The sequence below is a fragment of the Oncorhynchus masou genome, chromosome 17, assembly GCF_036934945.1.
Source record: "Oncorhynchus masou masou isolate Uvic2021 chromosome 17, UVic_Omas_1.1, whole genome shotgun sequence".
Taxonomy (NCBI): domain Eukaryota; kingdom Metazoa; phylum Chordata; class Actinopteri; order Salmoniformes; family Salmonidae; genus Oncorhynchus; species Oncorhynchus masou.
Genome location: NC_088228.1, coordinates 20,613,543 through 20,636,872, shown reverse-complemented (window position 1 = coordinate 20,636,872; position 23,330 = coordinate 20,613,543). Strand labels below are relative to the sequence as shown.

General features: G+C 43.9%; 1 protein-coding gene across 7 annotated transcripts in view; it reads left to right on the top strand.

The window, feature by feature from the left end:
• LOC135558679 (ras GTPase-activating protein nGAP-like) overlaps positions 1–23,330 on the top strand; it is a 90,659-nt gene that overhangs the window by 65,195 nt on the left and 2,134 nt on the right. For 4 of the 7 annotated variants that reach the window (XM_064992705.1, XM_064992701.1, XM_064992708.1 and 1 more), the window contains 14 exons: positions 359–465; positions 4,485–4,597; positions 9,527–9,680; positions 9,900–9,998; positions 10,253–10,807; positions 11,049–11,193; positions 11,407–11,551; positions 12,031–12,267; positions 12,465–12,666; positions 16,579–16,778; positions 17,755–18,757; positions 18,937–19,080; positions 19,846–20,048; positions 20,362–20,449. In XM_064992705.1, coding sequence (XP_064848777.1) covers positions 359–465; positions 4,485–4,597; positions 9,527–9,680; positions 9,900–9,998; positions 10,253–10,807; positions 11,049–11,193; positions 11,407–11,551; positions 12,031–12,267; positions 12,465–12,666; positions 16,579–16,778; positions 17,755–18,757; positions 18,937–19,080; positions 19,846–20,048; positions 20,362–20,449 — 3,395 coding nt within the window. The remainder of the gene's footprint in view (positions 1–358; positions 466–4,484; positions 4,598–9,526; positions 9,681–9,899; positions 9,999–10,252; positions 10,808–11,048; positions 11,194–11,406; positions 11,552–12,030; positions 12,268–12,464; positions 12,667–16,578; positions 16,779–17,754; positions 18,758–18,936; positions 19,081–19,845; positions 20,049–20,361; positions 20,450–23,330) is intronic. The other 3 variants (XM_064992702.1, XM_064992703.1, XM_064992704.1) reach the window with 3 other exon arrangements.

Genomic DNA, 23,330 nt, shown 5'->3' with positions numbered 1-23,330 from the left:
GTGTGCTCTAGATGTCCTTGTGTACACCCATCACTCTGGCTCCCTCTCCCAAATGTTGCAGCATCTGTGTTCATAGAACTCAACCTCCACCAGTCCAGGTTTCAAGGCAGCTAGCTGTCTTTATAATGTCTCTCGTGCAGGGGACTGGTCTAGGTTTAGTGCTGCTGCCCCCGGACAACACATGCCCCTGGAGGTAGCTGTTCCATCACTCCCCTTCCCTCCTGTATCTCATCAATCTCCCCATCTCATATTCCGACCTGTACTTGTTAATATAACTGTTTAAAAAATAATAATGTATAATGTTTCCCTCCCTCACTCTCCCTCACTCTCCCCTGCTCTCTCTCTCTGTTGTCCACAGAAGTGTCTGCTGAGAGGTCCCCCAGAAGGCGGAGTATCTCAGGCCTGGGGAGTTCAGAGAAGAACATATCCCTGGACGTACCCAACACATCCCCTTTCAAAGTACCGGTGAGTTCTGTAGTTATGATTCGAAAATGTGTTTATTATCCAAAGTACACCGATGTCCAACAGAAACTTGTCTTTTGCTTTATTCCAACCTCTCCAAAAAACACACACACACTAGACATTTTAAGTGTCTTTGTACAGTAATTGTTATGTTTGAAGCAATTAGCACACCATTCATGATTTGCTGTTGAAGTGGTTTCAATCCATACTTTATATTCCTTTATCTCCTCTTGTTTGAAGCACATGGACAGACAGAAGAGCCAAGCCTGTAGTTGGTTAGGCGTTATCTCCGTTGTTAAAACTCCCCAGAGCTCCAGTGATGGCCATGGGCTTTCAGCTGCTCAGTCAGTGTGTAAAACTCTCTGTCTTCCTATCCCATCCTAACGGAGACTCCCAGGTCTGCGTCCCAAATGGCACCCTATTCCGAATATACTGCACTGTTTCTATGGGCCCTGGTCAAAAGTAGTGCACTATGTTGGGTATAGGGTGCCATTTGCCATCAACCTTGTTGTACCACCATGTCTCATACTATACATCTACATTCTGATTCATGTCATTCTGGTCTCCTCCTCAAAGTGAAGCAGTACTTGTCATTATTGTGTTGGGCTAAGGAGGAGGGTTCATCCATAGGATTACCAAAAGAACTACAGTGGGGCAAAAAAGTATTTAGTCAGCCACCAATTGTGCAAGTTCTCCCACTTAAAAAGATGAGAGAGGCCTGTAATTTTCATCATAGGTACACTTCAACTATGACAGACAAAATGAGGAAAAAAAATCCAGAAAATCACATTGTGGGATTTTTAATTAATTTATTTGCAAATTATGATGGAAAATAAGTATTTGGTCAATAACAAAAGTTTATCTCAATACTTTGTTATATACCCTTTGTTGGCAATGACAGAGGTCAAATGTTTTCTGTAAGTCTTCACAAGGTGTTCACACACTATTGCTGGTATTTTGGCCCATTCCTCCATGCAGATCTCCATTAGAGCAGTGACGTTTTGGGGCTGTTGCTGGGCAACACGGACTTTCAACTCCATCCAAAGATTTTCTATGGGGTTGAGATCTGGAGACTGGCTAGGCCACTCCAGGACCTTGAAATGCTTCTTACAAAGCCACTCCTTCATTGCCCGGGAGGTGTGTTTGGGATCATGGTCATGCTGAAAAACCCAGCCACGTTTCATCTTCAATGCCCTTGCTGATGGAAGGAGGTTTTCACTCAAAATCTCACGATACATGGCCCCATTCATTCTTTCCTTTACACGGATCCGTCGTCCTGGTCCCTTTGCAGAAAAACAGCCCCAAAGCATGATGTTTCCACCCCCATGCTTCACAAAAGGTATGGTATTCTTTGGTAGGTATGTATGGTGTTCAGCATTCTTTGTCCTCCAAACACGACGAGTTGAGTTTTTACCAAAAAGTTATATTTTGGTTTCAACTGACCATATGACATTCTCCCAATCTTCTTCTGGATCATCCAAATGCTCTCTAGCAAACTTCAGACGGGCCTGGACATGTACTGGCTTAAGCAGGGGGACACGTCTGGCACTGCAGGATTTGAGTCCCTGGCGGTGTAGTGTGTTACTGATGGTAGGCTTTGTTACTTTGGTCCCAGCTCTCTGCAGGTCATTCACTATGTCCCCCCGTGCGGTTCTGGGATTTTTGCTCTCCGTTCTTGTGATCATTTTGACCCCACGGGGTGAGAAACTTTTGTTATGGACCAAATACTTATTTTCCACCATAATTTGCAAATGAAATTCATTAAAAATCCTATGGATTTTTTAAAATCTCATCTTGAAGTGTACCTATGATGAAAATTACAGGCCTCTCATCTTTTTAAGTGGGAGAACTTGCACAGTTGGTGGCTGACTAAATACTTTATTTGCCCCACTGTATAGACAAGTCATTTTTATGATCTCTATGGGTGTATCTAGACTAGTCTTGCCACAGATTCTCTGAGAATACATCAGCATTCTTCTAATTTTCAGAGGTAGACTAGAAGTCTATAACCATCTCAATAATATTTTTGTTAAGTAAATATGTAAGAGTGTTACGATGCTGTACGTTACGATGCGGTATGTAGATCTTTAGAAAACTTCTGCTTGCTAATTCGAGACGACGTGGGAGTGTGCCTCTAAGGACTGTGGAAACGCAGACGCACACTTCTGATGATATTTATAACCAGAAGAATTAGGCCATGGCATGCATCATTGAAACTCGTACCTTTTGGCATGTTTATAAGACTTCTTGTTACGGGTTTAGAACATTTTGTTATAGATAGATGAAGGAAAACTTTGTCATGTCGATAGTTTCAGATTCACCAAAGGGTCTCGTGGGTCGCATCATCAGATAGGGGACTCATGTTTGTCTCCTCTTTGTTTGTCAGTTTCTAGACTAGCTATTTTACCTGCACACTGATATACGAATGTCAGAGAGGTTCAGGTTGTGTCTCAGAGTGGGGAGTGCAGTTGAAATCAGGTCCATGTAATCTTATTCATGATGATCTGAAAGGCAACACAGATCCTAGATCAGCACTCGTACGATGAGACGCTTTATGAATACAGGCACTTCCAGCCCTCAATACGAAGTAGCCTAGCGTCTGTCTACTTGATGGAAGCTAACATCCTCCAACCTCATGCTGTTTGTGGACCAAGTCAAAGTGAAGGCTGCTGTCCGGTTGTGCTGACACAACAGGCTTTATAAATGCAGGCACCCGGGGGAGCAGAGGGGAGAGGGTTGTGCTGTTGTTGTCTCTGACTGAAAATGATCTGTTTTTGACACCTCCTCCACACTGCCAAGGTGAATGAGAATGTCGAAAAGCTGACAAAGACTTCCTGTGCTCGTCCTCTCTGTGGACATACAACGATCCCTTGTTACCACTCTCCCCTCTCTTTCTCCCCTCTCTTTCTCCCTTCTCTTTCTCCCCCTTTCTTTCTCCTTCCGTCTCTTTGTCGCTCTCTCTCGCTCTCTCTTGCTCGCTCTCGCTCTCTTTCGCTCTCTTCTCATCAAATCATGTACTGTATGTCATCGTCAGTCATTTTACACAGCGTTTCAACACCTAATATAGTGGAGTGCACTTCATAGTGTTTATTGCCGCTTTGCTAATAAGTAACATGGCTTCCCTGTGCAGACTTGGCAGTACTCTCACTGTCATAGAGGTCACAATATGCACTCAGTGTTGCATTACCATATCCTATATCAACATACAGGGTAAGCATTATACAGTAGTTGGAGTACAATAGATTTTCTTTTCCAAGATATACAATATCTGACTGACTAATTCCTTCTGCTGTCAAGGTCACACAATGACCAAATTAGTGACACGTTTCCACTGCCCCTGACATCCTGCTGATCTCTTTATGTATTTTTTTCAACCATTTAGTTAAGTCAGAAAATAACAATTGCGTACTGTATATATCCTGGTCATATTTTATTTGTTATCTCAACTGTTACTGTAAAACTAGCAGAAAACGCTAAAGGAAGTGATTGGGTGATAGACATTTAACCGCAGTATTAGTCATCTGTCTCAGCTCTGACTCAAGTCCCCTATTAGTTTCAATGTGTCTACTCTTTCTGACATTGTCATAGTATTCGGTCTGAGTGGGGTTGTTTCACAACCCGCCACACACTGTTCAGTTTTCCGTGTTTTCACCAGAGCATGACAATGCATTACAATGGAATTCATTCCCCAACTTGGTCATTGTGGTCAGCTGGTCATTCACACTAGCTACTAATTCATAAAATAAGCGTATAGAAGTCTAAGACAGGAACAGTGTTGTAGACAACGTCGTTCTGTTCATATGTAGGCTACACATTACACAACAATTTGTTTGAAATTACCCTGATATAGTATGACCTGTGTGACACATTAGCCACTCATTGCCACAGCACCTCTCCCAATGCAAACACAGACTAGTTGCAACAACTGGTGCCCACAGTAGACACACAGCCAGACATAGTAACATGTGTGTCTCTGAGTGTAGCAGTTCTCCTGAAAGTAATTTCTTCTGTTGTACCCTTAGGGGTTTTTCAGCAAACGACTGAAGGGATCCGTAAAGAGGACGAAGAGTCAGACCAAACTGGACCGCAACACCAGCTTCAGACTGCCCTCCCTGAGACCTCCAGAAAATGACAGGTAAGCTATTCACTCTATCTCTTTCCATATTTCACGTTTCAGTACCATGGAACTGCATCGACAATTCACAATTGGTTGTCTTAATTCTTCCTCTCTGGGAGTGGATTTAGGCCTGAGGGACTGCTCCTGCTTCTGATCATCATTTGGTCATTCATTTTCACCACATAAAATATCCTCTTGGTCTTCCTTATGTGGTTCATTGCTGGTGGGTCATGGATGTCCTGTCATGATGATTTTAATAGATATATGATCATGGAGATGTAGAGAGGCGAGCAGGGGTGAGGTGGCTAGTCAAATGTAATGATAGAGGGAGTGTTTCTCCTGTGGTGTGTGTTGTATTGTGGTGTGAATCACAAAGTGCAATTGCTACATTCATCTGTAATACCCTGTCTGTTGCGTGGGGTTGGTTACCAAGGTGCTGGTTTATACAGCGTTTGTACAGCCTTTTAAGAAACCCACATCTTACATTATGTTCCCATCCATTATCAGTCCTGAGTGCTATTCTGAGAAATCTGTCTTTAATTCCAGGATTATAAGCCTGGGAGATAATGGCATTACTGTAAGCCCGACTGCTTTCTTCCCCACTCACATACAGTCAATATAATAGTAGAATTAGGCATTGTTGTAGTCATGCATGGGAGACCCAGACCAAGACAGATGTAATCCTTTGTTTACAGTGTGCTTCCCTCCCTTCCTTGTTGGTCTGAATAGTGGAGAGCTAATGTTGATATGTTTGGGGTTCTCAACGCTCCAGTGAGTTGGCTGAACAGTATTGGTTTGAGGAGGGGCTGCCTGCCCCCGCCTTCTTCCTTCCCCCACCTTCTTCCTTCCCCCTGCGGGGCCCTGCCTGGTGGGCTTCCTCGCTGCTCTGAGGGGAGTCTCCCCCATGCTGGCCTCTCTGCTGCCTGGCGAGGGCCGAGTCACCCCGTGTTCATATGCAGCTCCATGCGCCAGGCAGAATATGCAGCGTCAGTACCATTACACAGATACTCACTCACTCACTCTCTGACTTTACTGTGCAGATTGTAGCCTACAGAGTTAGTGATGAACACAGCCTAGTGGCCATAGAGAAGTACTGTATCTATCTTTATGCTAGTGGCTTAGTGGGTAGCTGGTAGGCTATATGCGTGGAGTACTGTCAGCTTTCCCTGGGATGACATGACATCTGTCACTGTGTGTGGCAGTACGCCCATGTGGGTGACGTCTGTCTGACCTGTGAGCCAGCGGAGTAGTGAAAGTGGACTTTAGAGGCTTTAGAGCCACCAGGACTGGGGGATAATGGTCGGTGTGAGGATGAGCTGCAGCCTCTTTCTGCCATCGTTAACTAATGTCAGTGACTCCCAGTAAGGACCATACTACAGCATCAGCATGGCAACCAGCGCCACCTCGTCACTCCTCAGGAGGGCCAGGAATGCCCACCTGCCAAAGTCACTGCGCTTCAGGTAGGGCAGCATGATGGAAATAGAAGTCATTCTAGTTCTGTTGACAGCATGTCTCCTCCTGGTTAGAGAATGCTGGGCCGAATTGACCAGTGCATTGTTTGCTACAATTATAATGTTCTGATTGGTAACAATCCTATCTTTTGTTTTTATTTGATGTAGATGGGACATGTCTCCTCCGCTGTAAAATGTGATCTGTTATTTCATACAATTATAGATGGTTTTAGTCCCATCTGAACCGGCTTAATTTTAGAAATGAACTGCAGTTACGGCTTGTAATATCACGTCAGGTTGAATTGTATGTGATTCTGCTTGAAAGTACTACTGGTTCAATATCAGATAGCGTTTTGTTAATTCAAGGAGCTGCGGAGTGGTGGTGTGGTCAGAGCTAAGTCCGTTCCTCTGCTTCCTCCCAGCGGACGTATCAGATTTCCATCCGAATGCAGTGGACATAGTGAGGGCTGGCGTTCAGAAAGGCGAACCTGATTAGTTTTCAAAAGACTTTGAGGATGACGACAGCAGCTCATTTTAAAAAGATTAGACTCCCTGAGAGAACATACATTTCTTTAGACTTTTTCCACTACAAGTGCTCTGTGATGAATGTCAGTATGTAGGCTTTCCACTTCTGTGCTGATAGAACACAGATTGTTCTCAACATAATGCGTCTTTCTCGAAACAGTGTTATGAGACGGCTCAAAGCGTAACAAATGATCTGTACGCCCACAATGTGTTTACAACTTAATGGAAAACTATGACTCACAGGTACAGATGTAAATAAATACCCAGGTAATGAATCACGTCAGTTTCATTGTTGCATACATCTGTGGAATCCTTGCTGGATTGAGAGGGCAGATCTGTTTCCGCCCAAACCCTTAATCTGGGTTTACATAATTCAGTTGGCGAGGCAGAGGCATGTTGCATGTTGAAGGCGGATGCCAAAAGATTACGGGGGCACACATGTACTCTGCAGCAGACTGAAGACACAGGCACGCACAATTGATGGATGTGTGCTAGTGAACAGTGAGGCGGCTACAGACTGAAAGAAAAGGACAGAAGAGTCGGCTTGCTCTGTCTTCTGTTGGAACTCGTATTACTTGTTCCAGTGGTAGGCGTCAGAAAATGTTACCCCTTTATATATGGGGATCTAAAGCAATTATGCTTTGGAAAAATACTGATGTTGCACAGCTGAGATTTAGTGTTCCAAATGGGACCCTATTCCCTACATAGTGCACTACTTTTGACCAGAAGCCTATGGGAAAGGGAATAATAGGGTGCCATTGGGAATGCAACCATAGTAGGTTTTTGGTCATCTTCATGCAAGTACTGTCCTCTAAGGAGATGAGTTGATAAGTAATGAGGAGTGGTATTGTGATGATGCTTGGCTGGTGAGGGAGGTAGGATGTTGTTTTATAGTTGTATGTAGGCCATGATGCTTTAACCCAGACATGGGCCAGATAATTAATAATGACTCTTTGCGAGGCTATTGTGGCCAATAGCAACATGGTATCAGGATAATAACTTAATTCTCCATATGCCTGAAAATACAAACTTAGAATCATTGCTACCTCATTGTGACAAATGACCATTCTATAGGTATAATATAACACACACATCATGTTTAAAGGGCCTCTCAGAAGGACTTTGAATGTCTCTTCTTTTAACTGTTAGATTTGTCTACCTAAGTGGCCCTAAAAGAAGGAGTAAGATTGGCCGCTCTTCTCGGAAAGTTTACCAGACAAAATCTTTTTTTATTATTATTACAATAATGCCTCCCAGAGTACTTCCTCCTGAAATGTCTCTCTGTCTTCGATAGCTCGTAAACACAATATTGATTGTCTGGAATCTCTCACTCACACTCGAGGGTGCCCTGTAATTCAGAATAAACCACTTCAACTGCTTTCAATTAATATCTAGTATTAACCACTGCTACTGTCTACTTTTGTTGTCTTCTAAAAAATGAATGATTACCAACAACTGAAAGTGGCAACAGATCAGAATCTAATTGCGATGATCTATCTATCCAAGCGATAATGTGTGTACAAGTATCCATCTCCTAGGGATGACAGTGAATAAAATGGTCCTTGTCACTAAAGTGAATAAGATTTCTTGATCCCTGATTCTTAGAAGTCATCTGACATGTCAATTATGTAAGCCTACTGTTGTTATTGCTATGTGGCTGTTATATATTATACATTTTGTGTTGTGCATTTTCAATACGCATGCATTACTTTGCTAGACATTCAGTCAGTGATTATCCTTTGCCGAACATTTCCCTTTCCTACCATTTGGCTGTTATGTAAGGGTCTATTTTTGTGTTCGAATTAGGGCTGTGATGATACCAGTGTCGCTCTATTTTTCTTACATTGCAAAAATGAAACCACGAAGCAGACAAGTCTTTGATCCTTTAAAAACCTGCTGTATGTAAAATATTGTTTGCTATAGCTTGGAGACGAAATAAACGTGACAACATAATGACGTTTGTTTCCAACATTATGGCTGTTTTCCTAAAGAAGTGAAGTCTGTTTTGTTTCCTTGCCACGACACTAATGAGTATTGCGATACTGGTATCTTCCCGGCCCGAGTTATTATGTATTTTTCAGTTATCATGCAGTGTGGCATTTCGTAGTTGTTGCACTTTGAAGATGAATGATTTTCCAGTTGGAAAGCTAAACGACACCACTTCCATTCTCCTCCCTACCTGTAGAATTGTGCTCTGATGGAAAGCCCAGGTACTTTTTCCCGATGTGTTTGTGAGCACAGCAGCACCTCCCTCCGTCATCCCATGCTGCTGCACTTGAGAGTCAAGTCTCCTTGTAGGGGCTTTCCTTTGGAAACAGGCTCAAGGGGCCGACAGATGGGCCAGTCCAGGTCCTTGTTTACCACCTGTGAATCAAAGGAAAGGTAGTTGCAAAGGGAAGAGGGAAAGGCATTGTATCTACTGGTCCTCTTTTACGTTTTACAGTTTCATGGAAATAGTCTCAAGTCCTCATCCTTCTATGGTAAAGACAGTAGAACCAAGGATGGTGGGCTTCAGCTGAAAAGAGAAGAGAACTGTCCTGAAAGGAAAGGAGTGGAATGAGGTCCCGATAGAAAGATGCTCTGGGGATATTCCTTCAACTGGCTGTTCAATAGTTTTTCATAGGTATTACTGCTTCCTGGAATGTTCTAGTGAGCTATTGCTGGAATAGTGTGGATGAAGCTTGAATTACAGTCTTACAGAAAGACAACAGCTGGTTGTGTTTTGGGATCACATGCGGTATACATTTTCTTAGGGTCCTCCAACCTGCAGAGTGTTGGTTTAAGAGCTTCCGAGTGGCCATTTCTTATCTGTGCCGTGGTAAGTACAACTTGTCAACGGAGGAGTCCAACGTCTTTTGACACATTTAGGGATTTAACGCCTCAGAGCAGGATTGTCTGCCATGCGGTGAATGCTCTGAATGAAGAAGTCATGTTGTAAACTGTAACCAAATGCCATGATTTTGTCTTCCAGATCCCGAGGGCTGCCTAAGTTAAAGGAGTCGTGTTCTGACGAGTCCCTGCTAAGTCCGGGAAGTGCAGTAGAAGCCCTGGACCTGGGAATGGAGGAAGATGTTTCCGTCAAGCCTCTCCACAGTAGCATACTGGGACAGGAGTTCTGCTTCGAGGTAACATCTTGTTGATTTACTTTGATAAAACCATTGTAAATATAATATTACTTGTTAATGACTGCGCACTGCGCTTCAATACAAACAAGCTTCCTGTTGCCAACCTGCCTCAAAGGGCAGCATCCATGTGGATTGGGACAGAGCCATAGACTACTAGGTGATGTAATGCATTAAAAAGCCTAGTTATGCTCATCATGCTTATGTCTCTGTCCTCTTCAGGTGACCTACTCAGGGGGCAGTAAGTGTTTCAGCTGCTCCTCGGCCTCAGAGAGAGACAAATGGATGGAGAACCTGAGGAGGACGGTCCAGCCAAACAAGGTGAGACCACAGACTATGTCCCAAATGACACCCTTTTCCCTATATAGTACACTACTTTTGACCAGGGTCCATCTGGTCAAAAGTAGTGCACTGTATAGGGTCTACATTTTCTTAATGCTAGAGTGACCTCTTCTTTTTCACTTTGTTTTTTAGTTTCATTTTCTTCCCAATGTCAGTTTAGTTGTACTGTGTTATTAAGGATCAATGTTCCCCCTCCCTCATTGGGATTCAATACTCATTCGATGTCTTCCCAGGACAACTGCCGACGAGCAGAGAACGTCCTCCGGCTATGGATCATCGAGGCCAAGGACCTGCCTCCCAAGAAGAAGTATTTCTGTGAACTGTGCCTGGATGACATTCTATATGCCCGCACCACCAGCAAGACCCGGGCCGACTGCCTGTTCTGGGGGGAACACTTTGAGTTCTACAGCCTGCCGTCTGTCCGTAGCATCACCGTGCACATCTACAAGGACGTGGACAAGAAGAAGAAGAAGGACAAGAACAACTACGTGGGCCTGGTCAACATCCCCATTGCGGGGGTGACGGGTAGGCAGTTTGTGGAGAAGTGGTACCCTGTCAGCACCCCCACCACCAGCAAGGGCAAAGGAGGAGGGTCGTCGATCCGGATCAAGTCCCGCTTCCAGACCATCTCCATCTTGCCAATGGAGCAGTATAAGGAGTTTGCAGAGTTCATCACGAACAACTACACCATGCTGTGTTCTGTTCTGGAGCCGGTGATCAGTGTGAAGAACAAGGAGGAGATGGCCTGTACCCTTGTTCATATCTTACAAAGCACCGGACGGGCCAAGGTAATTCCTATACTTTAGAAACTTCATCTCTGCTCTGAACAGACTACTTCTCCATCGTCTCCCACTGTGCCTCCCTCCCTATACTGGTTATAACTTCATCAGGGTATCCCATACAGTTGTATCCATCTATTTGCCTACATTAATATTAGCACCTCTAGGACATTGAGTACCGTACTGCAGTTTTTCCTTCTCTGCAGACATTGCAATCTCAGTCAAAGTTTGCTCTCCTCCTCATCACCAGGACTTCCTGACAGACCTGGTGATGTCAGAGGTGGACCGGTGTGCAGACCACGATGTCCTGATATTCAGAGAGAACACGCTGGCCACCAAGGCCATAGAGGAGTTCCTCAAACTGGTGGGACAGAAGTACCTGCACGATGCACTAGGTGAGAAGGGAGGGTTAATTATAGAAGAGACCGTAGAAAGTGGAGACCTCCCAAATGTAAACATTACAACTTGCAGTTCTGAAGACAGCGTCACATTTGGTAGCAAAGAGTGCTGCAACTGCGGTAGACCGGTTTTCAAACTGTTCTATGTTCTTTGTCCATGGCGTTTTACTGTTCTTCATCCCAGTCTGTGTTTTCTCCTGGGTACTGTAGGAGAGTTTATCAAAGCACTGTACGAGTCAGATGAGATCTGTGAGGTGGACCCGGGGAAATGTTCTGCCAGTGAGCTCCCTGAGCACCAGAGCAACCTGAAGATGTGTTGCGAGCTGGCCTTCTGCAAGATCATCAACTCCTACTGGTGAGATCAGCCTCTCAGCAATCTGGCCTTGAAGTCACATATAGCCAAAGAGCCTTGGTTTGCCTCCACTTAGGGAAAATCAAAAGTTCCAGCTCCTTGTAAATGTGACTAAAGAAGAAAATCTGCAAACATTGATGGCTCCAAATTTTGGGTAATTGCTTAGTCTTGTTGTTCTTAAAGAGACTGTCATATAGTTGGGTGGAACATCTGGCTTGGTTTCAATATGGTGAGGATGTAAAGTGTATGCTGCCACCTGGTGGTTATTTTTGGTGGGGTATGTGTCTGTTTGTGATGACTGAGGCTGTTTGTGATCTCAATTTGTCTTATTGGAATTCCTCTCATTCGATCTCCTTGCGTCCTTCTCAACCATATTCGAGGAGAGGGTCCCCTCAGACTTTCTTCTCCAATGCATTTTGACAAGGAGGTGAGGGGAGAGGATGAATTGAGAAGGAGCCTGACTGTCTCCTCTGCCTCCCCAGTGTGTTCCCGCGGGAGTTGAAGGAGGTGTTTGCAGCATGGAAGCAGCAGTGTCTGTCCCGAGGGAACCAGGACATCAGCAAGCGCCTCATCAGCGCCTCCTTGTTCCTCCGCTTCCTCTGTCCCGCCATCATGTCACCCTCGCTCTTTAACCTCATGCAGGAGTACCCCGATGACCGCACCTCCCGTACCCTCACCCTCATCGCCAAGGTCATTCAGAACCTGGCTAATTTCGCCAAGTAGGTTTACCTGTTTACTGGTAGCATGGCAGAATACATATCACGGGTGTCTTAAATGACACCCTAATTGTTGGTTGTGTGCGCACCCTGGACTAAATTCCTCTGAACTAATTTTATCACTTTTACAAGTTCACAAGATGCCAATCCTAGTTAAGTAGAAAGCATGTTAAACAAATGTTGGTTGTCTGTGTCCCAAGGTTTGGCAACAAAGAGGAGTACATGGCATTTATGAATGACTTCCTGGAGCATGAGTGGGCAGGTATGATGCGTTTCCTCACAGAGATCTCCAACCCAGAGACCATCTCCAACACACCGGGATTTGAAGGTTACATCGACCTTGGACGGGAGCTGTCGGTCCTCCACTCACTTCTGTGGGACGTGGTGTCCCAGTTGGACAAGGTAAGTAAGCCCTTGGAGTGGGCAGCAGTGATACAGTACAGCAGTGATACAGTACAGTACAGAACTATGAAATAACACATATGGAATCATGTAGTAACCAAAAAAGTGTTCAACTAATCTAAATATATTTGAGATTCTTCAAAGTAACCACCCTTTGCCTTGATGACAGCTTTGTCTTCGTCTTCACACAGTTCGCAACGAGCCAGGTGGCCCAAACTGCTTCATATACCCTGACTCTGCTTGCACAGAACACAAGAGAAGTGACACAATTTCCCTAGTTAATTTTACCTGCTAACATGAATTTATTTTAATTAAATATGCAAGTTTTAAAACCGCAATGATTATTTGCAACACAGGACAAGCTAGTTAAAATAGTAATATCATCAACCATGTGTAGTGATTATGTTAAGATTGATTGTTTTTTATAAGATACGTTTAATGCTAGCTAGCAACTGACCTTGGCTCATTGCTGCACTCGCGTAACAGGTGGTCAGTCTGCCACGCAGGCTCCTCGTGGAGTGCAATGTAATCGGCCATAATCGGCGTCCAAAAATGCCGATTTACCGATTGTTATGAAAACAACTTGAAATCGACCCTAATTATTCGGCCTTGCCGATTTTAATCAGTCGACCTCTGCTTCACGGTGTGAATCACACATGCGGAGATCATCCGTTCACCTACTCTGCGTCTCACAAAGACAGGGCGGTTGGAACTAAAAAACTAAAATTCGGACTCATCAGACCAAAGGACAGACTTTCACCGGTCTAATGTCCATTGCTTGTGTTTCTTGGCCCAAGTAAGTCTCTTCTTCTTATTGGTGTCCTTTAGTAGTGATTTCTTTGCAGCAATTTGGCGATGAAGGCCTGATTCACATTGTCTCTGAACAGTTCATGTTGAGGTGTGTCTGTTACTTGAACTCTGTGAAGCATTTATTTGGGCTGCAATCTGATGTCCCGTTAACTTTGCTGCTGAGGATATGTTCATTAGAGTTATCTGTCTTCCTTTCCTGTGGCCGTCCTCACGAGAGCCAGGTTCATCATAGCGCTTGATGGTTTTTGCGACTGCACTGTAAGAAACTTTCAAAGTTCTTGAAATGTTCTGGTTTTACTGACCTTCATGTCAAAGTAATGATGGTCTGTCGTTTCTCTTTTTTATATGAGCTGTTCTTGCCATAATATGGACTTGGTTTTTTTACCAATTAGGGCTATCTTCTGTATACCACCCTTACCATGTCACAACACAACTGATTGGCTCAAACGCATTAAGAAGGAAAGAAATTCCCCAAAATGGACTTTTAACAAGGCACACCTGTTAATTGAAATGCATTCCAGGTGACGACCTCATGAAACCGGTTGAAAGAATGCCAAGAGTGCGCAACGCTGTCATCAAGGCAAAGGGTGGCTACTTTGAAGAATCTCAAATATAAAATATATTTAGATTTGTGTACCACTTTTTGGGTTACTACATAATTCCATGTGTTATTTCATAGTTTTGATTTCTTCACTATTATTCTACAATGTAGAAAATAGTACAAATTAAGAAAAACCCTTGAATGAGTTGGTGTGTCCAAACTTTTGACTGGTGCTGTACGTCTGTTAACAGATGGATCTCAAATGGCTTCCTGTTCCCTTTATAGTGCACTACTTTTGACCAGAGTCCATGGGCTCAGGTCAAAAGTTGTGCACTATTTTGTGAATAGGGTGCCATTTGGGACAGAGCCATATCGTTAGTAAGCCTGAACCAGAATGCTTGCTGTACATGTTCAGGCTCCTAATTGTGCACCTTACTAGGTATATATGCAAGGCAAATGATGCCTTGCAGTGGTGCTACCATTACGACAATTATCGTAATTTTCCTTCTCTGTTCCACTACAGTATTTGCAGGCTTGTAGGGTAGTTTTATAGTGGCTATTAATCTAAAATAACACATTTATGATTCTGAAAAGTGCTGAATGTAATGGTTTTGTGGGTAAATGGGTCTTAATCATATGACTTAGCTATGATCTAATGATATCAAGTGGTGTTTGGACAAAAGTCTGCCTAATCAGCTTACACCACATTGATTTGACTTGCATATTAAGCCTCTCGTGGCTAAAGGGTTAGTGACTTTATGAGAAGAGGAAAATGAATTATACAGTCCAGGATGGTTTTACCCCTAACGCTTTTCACTATGACATTCCCTAAAAATGTAAATGTTGATTCTAGAAGATTTAAAGCAGGGTAACGTCACCCACTCATTCTCTGCACCTGGCAACCACTCACCCTAACCCTAATCCTGCAAGGCTCCTACACTGTTCCCTGAGTTTGTTCATTTATAAATGCATGTTTGATTATCTTACATGTTTACAGTGGCTTCAGAAAGTATTCACACCCCTTGACTTTTTCCACATTTTGTTGTGTTACAGCCTGAATTTAAAATGGATTAAGTTGAGATTTTGTGTCACTGATCTCCACACAATACCCCATAATGTCAACGTGAAATTGTGTTTTTAGAAAAGTTTAAATGTCTTGAGTCAATAAGTATTCAACCACTTTGTTATGGCAAACCTAACGAAGTTCAGGATAAAAAATATAAAAAAAATGCTTCACAAGTTGCTTGGACTCACTCTGTGTGCAATAATAGTGTTTAACATGATTTTTAAATGACTATCCCAATTCTGCACCCCACACATACAAATGATCTGTAAGGTCCCTCAGTCGAGCAGGTAATTTCAAATTCAACCACAAAGACCAGGGAGGTTTTCCAGTGGTTCGCAAAGAAGGGAACCTATTGGCAGATGTTTGTTTTTTAAAGCAAACATTGAATATTCCTTTGAGCATGGTGAAGTTATTAATTACACTTTGGATGGTGTATCAATACACCCAGTCACAAAGAAAAATACTGGCACCCTTCTTAGTTGATGGAGAGGAATTAAATAATTCAGGGATTTAAAACAGTTAGCGTTTAATAACTATTATAGGAGATAACTAAGGATGGATCAACAACATTGTAGTTACTCCACAATACTAACAAAAAATGACCAAAAAAAGAAGTTCTAAAACATGCATCCTGTTTTGCAATAAGGCACTGAAGTATTACTGCAAAAAATGTGGCAAAGAAATTAACTTAATGTCCTGAATACAAAGTGTTATGTTTGGGGCAAATCCAACACATCACTGGGGACCTCTCTTCATATTTTCAAATATGGTGTTGGCTGCATCATGTTATGGGTATGCTTGTCATCAGCAAGAACAAGGGAGTTTTTTTAAGATAAAAAGAAACAAACTTGGTTCAGTCTGCTTTCCAACAGACACTGGGAGACAAATTCACCTTTCAGCAGGACAATTACCTAAAACACAAGGCCAAATATACACTGGAGTTGCGTACCAAGACAACATTGAATGTTCCTGAGTGGCCTAGTTACAGTTTTGACTTAGAAAAAGTAAAATGGTGTGAATACTTTCTGAAGGAACTGTAGGTTTATTCTTCTGTGAACCCTAGTTTTTTACAGTATTCATTTCAATACTCCCTACATCTTATTCTTACCTCACAACCTTCTGCATTAGTTTGCCCTTGATGCATGTTTTTGTGTTTGGAATGGCTGTTAATTTAGTGGCATGTGTTGTTTGTAAATTTTTTTTACCCCAAATGTATTCATTTCCTTATGTTTTCTCCTCAATTTTTTTCTACCTCTACTGTCCCCACCCTTCCCTCCTTTTCCACTCCACCCTTCTACTCTGCCTGACACACACTGTGTCTCCATGGTTACACTGTCCCAACAACACCAATGCATTATGGTGCTTCTCATTGCCAACCAACCAACAAACCAACCTGCCAATCCTCTGTCCTCCAAACCTTCTGCCATCCTCATTCCACAATACTGGGTGACGTGGCCTGGTGCTGCTGCCTTCGTCATGGTAACGTGCAACCCAGGGTGAAAATTCCTTCCTGCAGGCAACCGTAGCCAAACTGGGCCCCCTGCCTCGCATCCTGGGGGACATAGCCCGCTCTCTGTCCAGCCCCACACCCATCCAGCAACAGCTCCGACGCTTCCAGGACAACAGCTCCTCACACAATATCAGCGGCAGCATCTCTTCAGGCCTGCAGAGGATATTCGAAGATCCGGCCGACAGGTAAGACTCCGCTGGGCGGCAGGGTAGCCTAGTGGTTAGAGCGCTGGACTAGTAACCGGAAGGTTGTGAGTTCAAACCCCCGAGCTGACAAGGTACAAATCTGTCATTCTGCCCCTGAACAGGCAGTTAACCCACTGTTCCCAGGCCGTCATTGAAAATAAGAATTTGTTCTTAACTGACTTGCCTGGTTAAATAAAGGTAAATAAAAAAAAATAAAAAAAATCACCACTCAGCCATGCATGGTCTAATTCTGTGGTGTAGTTCTGGCTGTAGTTCTTTTCAAAGGCTGTTTCGTCTGGAGATTTTGTGCCAGTTAATCTGGAGATTCAGCTTTCATACATAAGGTTGAGAGATGTTGGTATATGCTCATGCAGTTTATATGGATAGGTTGTTTTATGGTGCATTGATTTGGGAGATGACTCACTGCTAGGATCTTTCTAAATAAAGCTGCAGCTAGAGACTTTCCATTTTTAGCAGCTGAAGAGGTAATGAGGGAATCTGAGATGGACGTTTTTCCAGCTTTAAAGTGGATCAGAGTAAATATTGGTGCTAAAGGAACATTGAGTTAAACTTGAAAGGAAAAGACGGTTAGCTGCATTTCACCTGTGTCCCTAATGGCACTCTAGCCCTGGCATAGGGAATAGACAACCCTGTTCCTGGAGAACCACAAGTAGTGCAGGGTTTTGTCCCAACTAGGCACCAAACTGGGCTACTTAGTTTATTGATCAGTTCATTGATTGCCTAAATTCAACACACCTAGTCTTTCAGGTAGGTTGAATCAGAAACATGAAATGCCTGCGGCACTCCAAAACCAGGGTTGCCTACCCCTGCCCAAGGCATATATAGTGCACTAATTTTGACCAGACCCCTATGGCCCTGTTCAATGTAGTTAACGATATAGGGAATATGATGCCATTTTGGACTGGTACTAGTTTTGGTTTCAGAACTCTCTGTTAATGTGTTGTGTGTTTTGCAGTGAGGTTCGCAGCATCAAGTCCCCAGTCCAGGAGCATGTTATGGACGGCCTTCCCCGGGGGAAGAACCCTCTCCTGGGCCAGCAGTCGTCCGCCCACAGCATGAGCTTCTCGGACAAGGAGGAGAGAGAGAACCTGCTGCCCAATGGACGCAGCATCTCCCTGGTGGACCTCCAGGACTCTCACATGGTCCAGAGTGGCCAGGGACCTCTCCACGAAGCTCCACCCAGGCTGAGCAGGGTGGGCTCCCAGGTCTCTATCGGGCACCCCCACCAGGCTACCACCCCACAGTCACACCAAGCCCTACACCAGAAGCCCTCGTTACGGGACAACCTCCCCCAGAGTGCGCCGCAGGTGCGTCGGCCCCTACACCCATCCCTCAGCCAGCAGAAGAGCCTCCAGCCCCTCTCTTTCCAGAACCCTGTCTATCACCTTAGCAACCTGACACAACAACAACAACACACAGCAGTACACTCCACAACACACTCGGGCCACTCCCACTCAGTGCACTCCCTTCAGCCGGGCTCCAGCTCAGAGAACCTGAGCACCGATAGCTCCCGCAGCCACAGCAACTCAGAGGTTGAGTTCGGAGGCGGGAACAAGGGGGGCAGGGTCCCGTCCAATAGCAGCCTTGAGGAGTTCAGCCAGAGGAGCACGCAGAGCGAGGACTGCTCCACGCCGCGCCGCCACACCCTGCCGGACCACCAGGGAGGGGCCCACGCGGTGGCAGTGCCCAGGCAGAACAGCACGGGCACAGCCCACATCGTGAGGGTGGAGCAGCAGAGCCGCAACGGGGGGAGTGGAGGGGCCCGGACGCCCCACTCCCTGCCCCACAGCGCATCTCTGCGCAGCAGCAGCTCCATCAACACGGAACCCATGCCTATCCCCATCCAGGCCCAGCCAGGTGCAGGCACTGGAGGCCACTCACACCAGCAGTCCACCTGCTCCATGGAGAGCCCTGTGCCCCCCGTCAGGAGCGTGGCCAAGCAGCAGACACCACACCAGGTACTCGTCTGGCATACAGAACTACACTTAGATACACAAGCTCAGCTCCGACACCCCTATATATTATGTTGTTATTATCAATGATGAATGCCCCCGAAATAAGGTGTGGCCAGTCGTGTTGGCCACTCAGGGTAGATTTGATTGACATCTCGGTATCTGTGGTGATGGTGGTGGTGCAGGTGGCGTCGCCAGTAGAGCCAGTCACCATGTCACCTGTAGAGAGGACAGCAGCGTGGGTGCTGAATAACGGCCAGTACGAGGACGAGAAGGAGCAGGCGGCCCCAGCAGATCAGAGCAGCCAGGACAGCAGGAACGCAGAGAAGGTAAAGAGTCAGACAGAGTCACAGCCAATAAAGGTTTGATGGCCAAAACATGTCCACGTTTCGAAGTTATATTTGCTAGTGCTGGCTGTCTTCTTGGGGACCTTCAATGCCGCAGAAATGTTATGGTACCCTTCCCAAGATTTCTGCCTCGACAAAATCCTGTTTCAGAGCTCTACGGACAATTCCTTCGACCTCATGGCTTGGTTTCACGTTTTGAAGTTATACTTGCTGGTGCTGGCTGTCTTCTTCATTACCAAGTCCAACACATGAGCCTGCTAATTAAATCAAATCCGAATACAACAAGTGTAGACTTTACCGTGAAATGCTTAAGCCCTTAACCAACAGTGAAGTTCAAGAAGAAGAAAATATTTACTTAGTAGACAAAAATAAAAAGTAATAATAAAAAGTAACACAATAAGAATAACAATAACGATGCTATATACAGGGGGGCACCGGTACCGAGTCAGTGTGCGGGGGTACAGGCTAGTTGATGTAATCTGTACATGTCGGTGGGGGCGAAGTGACTATGCATAGGTAACAAACAAACAAACAGCGAGTAGCAGCAGTATACAAAAAGGAGGGGTGTCAATGTAAATTGTCCGGTGGCGATTTTATCCAATTGTTCAGCAGTCTTATGGCTTTGGGGTAGAGTGTAGGCAGACAGCGGTTGGCTTTGTCTTAGGCATGACTAACACGATCATCCCCTCCCACTCTCTCTATCTTCCCATCTATCTCTTCCTCTGTCTCTCGCCTCTCTCCCTCCAGTATGAACAGGAGATCTCCAAGCTGAAGGAGCGCCTGCGTGTGTCTAGTCTGTGTCTGGAGGAGTACGAGAGACGTCTGCTGGCCCAGGAGCAGCAGATGCAGAAACTGCTGATGGAGTACAAGGCCCGCCTGGAGGACAGCGAGGAGAGGCTGCGGCGGCAGCAGGAGGAGAAGGACAATCAGATGAAGAGCATCATCTGCAGGTCGGCATTACTAGTCACCCTCTGGAGGATTTTGCTGACAAGAAGGAGCATGTGCTTCAGTCGTAATTCCTGTGAATGAATGATTGAACTAACTAATGAATGAAAGATTGACTGCTTAATGGAATGCTTATAGTTGCTTGTATATCTGTATCCCAAATGGCACCCTATTCCCTATATAGCGCATTACTTTTGACCAGGGTCCACAGTGCTCTGGTCAAAGATGGGGTTCAATTTGAAATGCAACCAATGCCCCCCCCCCCCCCCCCCTTTTGATGTGTATTTGTCTGAGGTGGCTATGCTCTGTCACTCACAGGTTAATGGCTGTAGAGGAGGAGCTGAAGAGAGACCATACAGAGATGCAGGTTGTCATAGACGCCAAGCAGAAGATCATTGATGCACAGGTATCGTAACAGAACACACTGCGCACATTTTGTCTGTGCTCTACCTGGGCTGGGCGTTTGAATAATACAAATACTTAAAACCGTTCAGATCCATTCAGTTCAATCCCTTTACGAATAATATTCTACTCTCCATGGAAACAGATGAATTCAGTCTTATGGGCTGTCCACACCAAGAATGCCAACTATATTGATTAAAAAATTGAAATCGCTCTAATTCAAATAGGCAGGAGTGTTCACACTACAACGATAACTGCAAAAGAGCCATCGTTTGGATCACTTTCTGAGTGATCCCCCCCCCCTGACAATAAAACATTGGCAACCAATAAGTAACCAGTAAGTATTTTGTGCAAATGTGGGATATGATGAAAAGCGTATTCATAAAAAAACAGATATTAACAAGAATGCAATCATTTGCCATTAGTGAGAATAGCAAAAATCTTTTTTTTTCTTTTTTAGAATCAAACCTTATTAGACATACAACAAATCACCATGTACAGTGCCTTGCGAAAGTATTCGGCCCCCTTGAACTTTGCGACCTTTTGCCACATTTCAGGCTTCAATCATAAAGATATGAAACTGTATTTTTTTGGGAAGAATCAACAACAAGTGGGACACAATCATGAAGTGGAACGACATTTATTGGATATTTCAAACTTTTTTAACAAATCAAAAACTGAAAAATTGGGCGTGCAAAATTATTCAGCCCCTTTACTTTCAGTGCAGCAAACTCTCTCCAGAAGTTCAATGAGGATCTCTGAATGATCCAATGTTGACCTAAATGACTAATGATGATAAATACAATCCACCTGTGTGTAATCAAGTCTCCGTATAAATGCACCTGCACTGTGATAGTCTGGGGTCCGTTAAAAGCGCAGAGAGCATCATGAAGAACAAGGAACACACCAGGCAGGTCCGAGATACTGTTGTGAAGAAGTTTAAAGCCGGATTTGGATACAAAAAGATTTCCCAAGCTTTAAACATCCCAAGGAGCACTGTGCAAGCGATAATATTGAAATGGGAGGAGTATCAGACCACTGCAAATCTACCAAGACCTGGCCGTCCCTCTAAACTTTCAGCTCATACAAGGAGAAGACTGATCAGAGATGCAGCCAAGAGGCCCATGATCACTCTGGATGAACTGCAGAGATCTACAGCTGAGGTGGGAGACTCTGTCCATAGGACAACAATCAGTCGTATATTGCACAAATCTGGCCTTTATGGAAGAGTGGCAAGAAGAAAGCCATTTCTTAAAGATATCCATAAAAAGTGTCGTTTAAAGTTTGCCACAAGCCACCTGGGAGACACACCAAACGTGGAAGAAGGTGCTCTGGTCAGATGAAACCAAAATGTAACTTTTTGGCAACAATGCAAAACGTTATGTTTGGCATAAAAGCAACATAGCTCATCACAATGAACACACCATCCCCACTGTCAAACATGGTGATGGCAGCATCATGGTTTGGGCCTGCTTTTCTTCAGCAGGGACAGGGAAGATGGTTAAAATTGATGGGAAGATGGATGGAGCCAAATACAGGACCATTCTGGAAGAAAACCTGATGGAGTCTGCAAAAGACCTGAGACTGGGACGGAGATTTGTCTTCCAACAAGACAATGATCCAAAACATAAAGCAAAATCTACAATGGAATGGTTCAAAAATAAACATATCCAGGTGTTAGAATGGCCAAGTCAAAGTCCAGACCTGAATCCAATCGATAATCTGTGGAAAGAACTGAAAACTACTGTTCACAAATGCTCTCCATCCAACCTCACTGAGCTCGAGCTGTTTTGCAAGGAGGAATGGGAAAAAATATCAGTCTCTCGATGTGCAAAACTGATAGAGACATACCCCAAGCAACTTACAGCTGTAATCACTACAAAGTATTAACTTAAGGGGACTGAATAATTTTGCACGCCCAATTTTTCAGTTTTTGATTTGTTAAAAAAGTTTGAAATATCCAATAAATGTCATTCCACTTCATGATTGTGTCCCACTTGTTGTTGATTCTTCACAAAAAAATACAGTTTTATATCTTTATGTTTGAAGCCTGAAATGTGGCAAAAGGTCGCAAAGTTCAAGGGAGCCGAATACTTTCGCAAGGCACTGTATGTCACTTAATTCAGTGCTTCCGAGTTCCATGTATCAAACAGTTATTTAAATTATATTAAAACCAGGAAAATCTTGAGGGTCCCCTGCTAATTATAGACCCATAAATGTAATAAATTGTGACAAAAAAATGATAACAAAAGCTTATAAGCAATAAAATGGCAAAGTATTACCAGACTTGATACACATCAATCAAACAGGGTTTTCTAAAAAAAAATATACACTTACGAATACAAGAACATGTTTCAGCTTAATACAATATGCAAAAACCAAGATATACAATTGAAGTCAGAAGTTTACATACACTTAGGTTGGAGTCATTAAAACTCGTTTTTCAACCACTCCACAAATTTCTTGTTAACAAAATATAGTTTTGGCAAGTCAGTTAGGACATCTACTTTGTGCATGACACAATTAATTTTTCCAACAAATGTTTACAGACAGATTATTTCACTTTATAATTCACTATCACAATTCCATTGGGTCAGAAGTTTACATACGCTAAGTAGTTGTTTTTTTTAACAGCTTGGAAAATTCCAGAAAATTATGTCATGGCTTTAGAAGCTTCTGATAGGCTAATTAACATAATTTGAGTCAATTGGAGGTGTACCTGTGGATGTATTTCAAGGCCTATATTTCAAGTACTATTCACATGGAATTTGGAGGGAGATGAAGTTCTTTTGCTCTGCATTAGAGCAGATAACCTGTTGATCACTATGTTCCACTGAGTTCCAGGTCAATAAAGCAACAGGGGTAATTCAAGCAGGCAAGTAATA